We start from the raw sequence: 9,112 nt of genomic DNA, 5'->3' as shown, positions 1-9,112 counted from the left end.
TCTGCAGTGATGACCCTGCTGCTTTGCGGGAGCTTTCAGCTCAAGAGGGCAATGGATATCTTCAGGGAGAGAAGGAAATCACATCCTCTGCTGCTGAGCTGGGCCAGACTCCTGGGACACAGGGAGCTGATAGAAGTGGGCAGTGCTGCAGAGAGACGGCATTGCCCAGGAGTAGCTCCTGTGCACCACACAGCACGGCTGGGTCATTGATCTGCAGGAGATGGGAAGGAGAGAAGGGTGAGAGCTTACAGGCTGTGTGGCACAATAGCAGGCTGTGAGCCCACTCGAGGTGCATTTCTCACTATCCTTGGCAAGGTAAGTCTTGTGCTCCAGGCAATGAATCTTTTCCTGCAGGGATCACTGAATTTTATTACTAAATGTAATCACTAAATTGCATATCTGGCTGAAGGTGCTCAGTGTTTCTTTACTGTGGAGAAAGGCCTGCTCCAGCTGAGGGCTTCCATGCTGCAGCATCAGAGCACAGTTTTGAGGGCTGCATGTCCAAGGACAGCTGCAGGCTGTGCCATTTGGGGGCAGCTGGGTGCCCAGAGCTGTGGTGCAGAGCAGGGTCCCTGCTGTGCCCCAGGGGCTGTGTGCCGGGGCAGGGACTCTGCCGCCTGCCAGGCTCAGCACTCAGCCTGCCCGGGGAGCTGCCCAGGGCGCTGCGGGGAGACGTGTGGGGGGAAGGAGCCCCCCAGGAAGGCAGGGCAGGGGCCTTCTGCTGACACAGCTGCTGCCTGGGGCAGGGGGATCACAGCTACACAGCACCATAGGGTGTTTCCAAAGCTGTGCTCCTCTTTGCAAGAGGAGAGAAAAGGCAGGGATTTTTCTTTTATATCCTGAGGGAAAGGAAAAGGATTGGTGGCTGAAATCTGAAGGGAGCTGTGAAATGTGAACACATCTCTGAGTACCTTGAATTGTGCCTTTCTCACTCTGCTGTTATATGAACAATCTTGTCATGCTCTTTCAGCCTCTCCTCCCCCAATGGTCAGCACCAGCTGAAATTATTGTCACTCTCTACAGATATGAATAATGTACTTAGCCTCCAAATAGGCAGATTTCTCTAACATAAATTTCTGTACATAGAAGTTAGGGTTAGGGACTCTAAGAGTAGTTGGGGTAAAGATAAGAGATGTGGAAACAGCTCCTAAGGGGAAGATAGCCAGGAGGCAGAGATATGATTAGAAGAGGAGAGGAAACTAAAAGCTTAGTTTTTAGTAAGTAGTAAGCTCCTTAAGCTTCTACTACTTACATCATTCTGCAGCTCATGAAAATAAATTCTTGCTATTGAGATAAAAGAATTTTCAAAGTGTAGCAGGAGTGTCTCCGAGAATGGTCTAGACTCATCATTATCTTATGTGCTCTGAACAGGACTCCAAGCCCAGGAACTGCAGATGCAGTTGCAACTGCCAACAGCAGCTCCATCAGCAAGTTCCTCCTCCTGGCGTTGGCAGACACGCGGCAGCTGCAGCTCCTGCACTTCTGGCTCTTGCTGGGCATCTACCTGGCTGCCCTCCTGGGCAACGGCCTCATCAGCACAGCCGTAGCCTGCGACCACCGCCTGCACACCCCCATGTACTTCTTCCTCCTCAACCTCGCCCTCCTCGACCTGGGCTGCATCTCCACCACTCTCCCCAAAGCCATGGCCAATGCCCTCTGGCACACCAGAGACATCTCCCACGCAGGATGTATCGCCCAAACTTTTCTGTTTGTCTTTCTGTATTCAGGAGAGTATTCCATTCTCACAGTTATGTCCTATGACCGCTACGTTGCCATCTGCAAGCCCCTGCACTACGGGACCCTGCTGGGCAGCAGAGCTTGTGCCACCATGGCAGCAGCTGCCTGGGCCACCGGGGCTCTCTTTGCTCTGCTGCATACTGCCAATACATTTTCACTGCCACTCTGCCAAGGCAATGCTGTGGATGAGTTCTTCTGTGAAATCCCCCAGATCCTCAAGCTCTCCTGCTCTGGTTCTTACCTCAGGGAATTTGGTCTTCTTGTATTTAGTGCCTTTATCTTTTTTGCTTGTTTTGTCTTCATTGTTGTGTCCTATGTGCAGATCTTCAGGGCCGTGCTGAGGATGCCCTCTGAGCAGGGAAGGCACAAAGCCTTCTCCACGTGCCTCCCTCACCTGGCCGTGCTTTCCCTCTTTGTCTGCAGTTCCACACTTGCCTACCTGAAGCCTCCCTCCATCTCCTCCCCATCCCTGGACCTGGTGGTGGCAGTGTTATACACGGTGGTACCTCCAGTCATGAACCCCGTCATCTACAGCATGAGGAACCAGGAGATCAAGCAAGCACTCAGGACAATGTTTGGAGATATATTGCTTTGGCATCAGTAAAATGGAAAAGCTCGGACTGCGTTTATTTCAACTCTTTTGCCCTCACTCCCTCTTTGTTGTTCCTACGGTAATTCTAATTCCAATGAAGCAGTACTGTTCATCACTTTTCTTCTTTGTTTTCTACCTTTGTCTTCTGGCTGGCAATCCTAATGGACAAAAGTAACCCAGCTCTTTGAATCAATGAAGAAATCATCAGAATATCATTGATCTCAGCTCCCACCTCCTCTGGATCCCAGAGAGCAGCCCTGCACACAGGAGGGGTGCAGGAACCAAGAGCCCAACTGCCACACGGAGCTGCAGCCCTGCTGTCTGTGGGGCTGCCCCTCACCGCCCGGTGGCCGCTCCCTCTCTGCTGCCTTTCGGTTGTGCTGCTGCTGCTTCCCTGGAGCCACGGCCATGGGCAGCAGCAGGACGGGGTCTTTTCAGTGCTGCTCTCTTTGCAGCACCACGCTGTTCTCCTTTCTCTATGCAGTTGTGTCAGCCCTCAGGTCCTGCGTTACGTAGCAGACCAAGGAGAAACACTTTGCCTGAGGTGTGCCTGGAATTGTCTCAAAGGCTTGGAAGGGCATTGCCATGTCAACAGACTGAAGGCTGGAGACTTGGGGGAGGAGAATCTTGTGAGAAAAAGAGATGGCCTTGCTCTGTCCAAATCGTTCCCATTGTGCTGTAAGAAGTTCTGACTGCAAACTTGTTTTTGATGGACCTGTTTATTGCCAACTCACTCACGGCCCTGGATGGTACAGCTGTACATCTGGGAGCCAAAGAAGGACGCCAGAGATCCTTGAGGATCTTTTTTGAGACTTTCATGCTGCAAAACTATGGGACAAGCAAGATCACACGCCAAGGACCCTCCACATCTGTTGGCTGAACCAGTGATCTCTTTCTCTGTCCCTCTCTCTCTCTCTCCCCATTCTGTCTCTCTCTTTTTGTTCTTTTCATCTCATAAAAATGAGGCTCCTCTTCCTCTCATAATGATAAATCTTACTTCACATTACACCACGCTTACTTTGATTTCTTGTAACATCACAAAGTTTAGCTTTTAGCAAATGGAATGATTGTAAAAGTACCACTACCTTTAAGATACTGATAGTGCAGAGATTGTCATTAAAACTGATGACTATGTTTGGACTGTTTCAATTTTACTGTTATCTAACCAGGGGCTGTGAATATGGGCACCTCTCCCTCCCTTTATGTGTGGGGCATGACATGTTCCCTACTGACAGTCCTCAAGGCAGCGGCAGAAAGAGGGATGGATGGATGCCTCTCCCAGAACTGGACTCAGCAATCCACTCACAGGGCTGCTCTCTGAAAATGCCAATTGCTTTGATGGGATTCACCGTGGTTTGAGGGGGCAGTTTCACAGTCTCAGGGTAACCTGTGAGGCACAAAAACCCAACCTTTTGGCTTGCCTGGGCCGCATTTACTGAGTAGAAATTGTCTGTGGAAACATATATGTAGGTCGCTCCAAAAGGAATGCCTCCTATTTCTTTCCATGGAAATGCCAACAGATAGAAAGAGCAGAAGAGCATTACTTGATAGTGCAAATTCTCATCTACAAAAAACTGTTTTTCAACAGAGTCTCCACTATCAGCTACGCATGTTTGCCAGTGATGAACATAATATAGGGAGGCCTAGCAATATGGATCAGTATATTAGCTTCAGGACCAAGATATTACTTAAGTAAAAGGAATCAATGTGTGCCAGGTCTAAAACTGAACTAAAAGTTCAGCTTTGCTTGGTGTGCTAACAGTCTTGTTTTTCTCAATTATCCTGCTTCACTGAAGTTCTGAAGTCACAATAAGACTACTGCAATCTTTGCATCTGCCAGGTGCAAGGACTTTTTCTTGGCTTTCATATAAATTGTTGTGAGTTACAGTGTCCCAAGACAGAAAGTTGTTCATTATGGCATAACAAGCAAAGGAAACTTGCGAAATTGGGGAAAAAGAGCTGAAGATCGGCCAAAAGTCACAACAATTAAGCGGAAGGAGAAATAAAGGGGAGGAAGCATATCATTGTACCTCTACCTAAGATGCAAGTGCATGCCAGGGAGACATTAGCCTATATTAGTGAGGTTTTGGTAAAGAATGAATGCATTTGCCAATGAATTGCGTATGTATATGCTTTGAAATCTGACGGGGTCGACAGGAAGGACACAGACACAAACAGAAGGGATGGGCTCATTTTACTGTCCATTTCAAAGTAATACAAAAATAAAGCTGTGCCTATAGTCAAAGGATAAGCTTAACATTAAAGAAAATAAGCAAGGTAATGCATCTACTCATTACTGCATGACGTTAGTGATAGTGATTAAGAAAAAGACATCACCAGTTGCCCTCATACACTACCATCATCCAGACCTGCAGTTGCTGGGAAGCCGCAGTTGCAGCGAGATAGCCTGTGCTTTGGCCCTGGGACCAGTACGGATGGGACAGGATGTAAAAAACATACTCTACGCTGCTGCTGGAGAGAAAGGTCCCACTTGGAGTCTGTGGCAAAGAGCCTCAGGAGAGACCCAAGGCCGACCCCCGGGATTCTGGAGTCGGGCATACAGGGGGTCAGAAGGTAAGGGCTACACTGCAACTGAAAAGGAGATCTTAGCAGCAAATGAGGGGTTCAGGCTACTTGTGGAGTAATTGGCACTGAAACACAGCTCCTTTTGGCACCTCAGCTGCCAGTGCTGAACTGGATGTTTAAAGGAAAGGTCCCCTCCACCCATCATGCTGCTGATGCCACATGGAGTAAGTGGATTGTGTTCATTATGCAACGAGTGTGGATGGGGAACCTCTGCCATCTAGGAATCCTAGAGGAGATCATGGACTGGCCTGAAGGTAAAATGTTTGGAACATCACGGGCAGCAGAGGTATCACATGCTAAAGAGGCCCCACCACACAATGAACTACCAGAAAATGAAAAGAAATGTGCCCTGTCCACGGATGGATCGTGTCGTACTGTGGGGAAGCATCACAGATGGAAAGCTGCTGTGTGGAGCCCCACACGTCAGGTTACAGAGGCCACTGAAGGAAAAGGAGAAGCAAGTCAGCTCACAGAGGTCAAGGCTGTCCAACTGGCCTTAGATGTTGCTGAACGGGAGAGGTGGCCAATGCTTTATCGTTACACTGACTCATGGGGGGTGGAAAATGCCTTATGGCGGTGGTTACAGCAGTGGGAGCAAAATAATGGGCAACTGAAGGATAAACCTATTTGGACATTTGAACTGTCCAGGAAGAGACTCAACATAAGTGGGCTATAGACCGAGGGGTGGACTTAACTATGGATGCTATTGCACAAGTTATTCATGACTGTGACACATGTGCCATAATTAAACAAGCCAAGAGGATGAAACCTCTTTGGGGGAAGGGGATGGCAAAAGAATAAATATGGGGAGGCATGGCAGGTTGATTACCTCACCTTGCCACTATCTCGCAATGGTAAGCGTTATGTGCTTCCCATGGTGGAGGCAACCACTGGTTGGCTTGAAACATGTGCAGCACCCCATGCTACCGCCAGAAACACCATATTAGGTCTGGACAAACAAGTCCTGTGGTGACATGGCACTCCAGAAAGTATTGAATTAGATAATGGGACTCATTTCAAATCATGGCACTGAGTGGCTTTTTCCCCTATCATGCACCAGCTTCTGGTAAAATTGAACGATATGATGGGTTGTAAAAAACCATGCTGAAAGCAATGGGTGGTGGAACATTTATGCACTGGGAGAAGCATTTGGCAGAAGCCACCTGGTTGGTCAGTGCTAGAGGATCTATCAGTCAAGATGGTCCTGCCCAATCCAGCTCCCTACGTACTGTAGAGGGAGATAAGGTCCCTGTAGTACATGGAAAGAGCATGTTGGGAAAAGCAGCCTGGGTCCTTCCAGCCTCTGGAAAAGGGCAAATCTCTCCGTGGATGTGATTTTGCCCACGGAGCTGGGTGCACTTGGTGGGTGATGCATAAAGATGGGGATGTTCAATGTGTACCACAAGGGAATTTGATGTTGGGGGAGTGCAGACTGTAGTTCTATGTATATGTATATGTATATGTATATGAATGTGTATGTGTATGTGTATGTGTATGTGTATGTGTATGTGTATGTGTATATGTATGTAGACATGTGTGTAATGTATTTGAATTATTGTATGCTTGTATATATGTATATATTAAGCATGAGGTAGCGATGTAGAATAAGGGGTGGAATGTCATGGTACTGTAACTTTGCTATTGGTATTCCACATCATAACAACATGTACCACACGGGTAATTAAAGAGTTAATACTCCAGTTCCATGGACTGACAACTTTCTGGATACCTGGTTCTCAGAAGAGAAGAACTATGTATCCCATGGGACTTCATGGACAGAGAGGAAGATACGACATGGAAGGAAGTCATGGAATCTCACTCTCGGACTGGAGCTCTCTCTCACTCACTGCCTGGCAGTGTGGCCTACTGACCCCTGTAATGGGAATAGATTAATCTAGATAACTCCATGACATGGTCAGAACCAGACCCTGGTGCTCCAACTGCCCCCAGCACCCACACAGTCTTGTCCAAGGGTGGTCTTTGGGGAAGTGCCAATGTCAGAACGGGGACTGAGGAACAGCCACAAGGTCATAGGTCTCCTGGTCATACGAGCATCTGCAGGGAAATGTCATGCCCAGGACAGCTCCCACCACTATCCATCCCTCCTCTGACTTCCATGGCCATTCCTGGGTGGCTCTGTACAGGCTGTGTTGGTCAGTGTGGGCAGCAGACCCAGATGGATTACACCAAGTGCTGCTAAACTCCTCCCTGGGAGTCTGTGGGTGTGCAAAACGAATGGAATGATAAGAGAGCATTTCCAAAAGCACTTGGAATGTTCAAGTACAGGGAGAATGACAGGAATCCTTCCCTTCCCTGCACCATTACATCCCCACAGCCACAGTGAAGACTGCAGACATCACATTTCCTTGCAGATATAGAGACACTACACAGAGGATACAACAGTCAGCTCTGATTCACATCAGATATGGGCTCCAGGAGAAAGAGAGCAGGTTGATGCTTCAGCAGACATGGAATGAATCAAAATATTACTATAACAGCATAAGAACCATTAACAAACATATAACAACAGCAAATAAAAATAATAACAATAAAAAAATAAATATTATAAACATAGATGAGCAATACAGGCCTGCTAGGGGACAATCTATGAGTCATTTAGAGAGAGATAAGAAGTTTATTGTTAATGAGGCATCCATGACATCAGTTTCCCCAATGTGACTTTGAGCTTCTGGTTCCTCATGCTATAGATGAGGGGGTTCACAGCTGGAGGCACCACTGAGTACAGAAATGACACCACCAGGTCCAGGGATGGGGAGGAAATAGAGGATGGCTTCAGGTATGCAAACACTACAGTGCTGACTAAGAGGGAGAGCACGGCCAGGTGAGGGAGGCACGTGGAGAAGGCTTTGTGCCGTCCCTGCTCAGAGGGCATCCTCAGCACAGCCCTGAAGATCTGCATGTAGGACACAACAATGAAGACAAAACACCCAAATATGGCAAGAATACTAAGCACAATAAACCCAACTTCCCTGAGGTAGGAGTCTGAGCAGGAGAGCTTGAGGATCTGGGGGATTTCACAGAAGAACTGATCCACAGCATTGCCTTGGCACAGAGGCAGGGAAAATGTATTGGCAGTGTGCAGCAGGGAATAGAGAACCCCGGTGCCCCAGGCAGCTGCTGCCATGGTGGCACAAGCTCTGCTGCCCAGCAGGGTCCCGTAGTGCAGGGGCTTGCAGATGGCAACGTAGCGGTCATAGGACATGATGGTGAGAATGCAATACTCTGCTGAGATGAAGAAGAGAAAGAAAAAGACCTGTGCAGCACATCCTGCGTAGGAGATGGCCCTGGTGTGCCAGAGGGCATTGGCCATGGCTTTGGGGAGAGTGGTGGAGATGCAGCCCAGGTCGAGGAGGGCGAGGTTGAGGAGGAAGAATTACATGGGGGTGTGCAGGCGGTGGTCGCAGGCTACGGCTGTGCTGATGAGGCCGTTGCCCAGGAGGGCAGCCAGGTAGATGCCCAGCAAGAGCCAGAAGTGCAGGAGCTGCAGCTGCCGCGTGTCTGCCAACGCCAGGAGGAGGAACTCGCTGATGGAGCTGCTGTTGGCCATCTGGTACTTCTGGGCACCAGGACCTGTCCAAGGAGTACAAAGGTTCAGTTCAGAGATTTCTGTGTGGAAAATGTTCATTCAATCACAATGATGTGAGCTACATTTCATGATGCTGAGTTTGCCTGGAGGGCTTCTACACTTTTTCTCTCAAGGAAGCACTCTTTTCCCCGTAGATACAGGGAAATGTGGTGTTTGTGTGAGGGCCAGTTTTCTTTACAAAATGGGTCAGATGAAGTAACTTCTAATAGAGAGGTGCTTGTCAGCATCTGTGAGCTCCAAGCCAAAAATATGTGGGTCATAAAAATAAATTTGAGTGAATTTTTTTCTGTACTCCCTCCTCTCACTCAGTGTGTCCATGGAGTGTTTGCTGAATTGAGAAATTCTGAGTGCTTCTGGTGCTCTCAGTATGAATGCCTATGAGAGCCGAGAGGCAAAGGGATTCACAGCTGCTTGGTGCGGAGTAAGTGGAGATGGCTGGGCATGTTTCTAATTGCTCTGAGCTCGACAAGTTGGAAGATGGAGAATGATTGCACCCCCATAACACTGTGAAAACAAGTCAGACCCTGATGAGAGCAGAGGAGTCTACTACCCATCACTAAGTAGTCAGCATATCTCAACGTACTGCAGCA

General features: G+C 48.4%; 2 protein-coding genes across 2 annotated transcripts; one reads left to right on the top strand and one right to left on the bottom strand.

Moving 5' to 3' along the window:
- Positions 1 to 1,786: 1,786 nt before the first annotated feature.
- On the top strand, positions 1,787 to 2,341 carry LOC121107971 (olfactory receptor 14J1-like; the record flags this gene model as incomplete). Its single annotated transcript, XM_040654614.1, has 1 exon — positions 1,787 to 2,341. A coding segment is annotated over one exon (555 nt), but the record flags the coding sequence as incomplete, so codon positions are not given.
- A 5,199-nt stretch (positions 2,342 to 7,540) lies between these two features.
- LOC100858567 (olfactory receptor 14A16-like) lies at positions 7,541 to 8,282 on the bottom strand (the record flags this gene model as incomplete). The annotated part of the gene is made up of 1 exon (XM_003643602.5): positions 7,541 to 8,282. A coding segment is annotated over one exon (726 nt), but the record flags the coding sequence as incomplete, so codon positions are not given.
- Between the last annotated feature and the right edge of the window lie 830 nt (positions 8,283 to 9,112).

This window comes from Gallus gallus, chromosome 33, assembly GCF_016699485.2.
Source record: "Gallus gallus isolate bGalGal1 chromosome 33, bGalGal1.mat.broiler.GRCg7b, whole genome shotgun sequence".
In the NCBI taxonomy this organism is placed as follows: domain Eukaryota; kingdom Metazoa; phylum Chordata; class Aves; order Galliformes; family Phasianidae; genus Gallus; species Gallus gallus.
The sequence above is the reverse complement of the archived record's forward strand: the minus strand, read 5'-3'. Positions and strand labels throughout refer to the sequence as shown.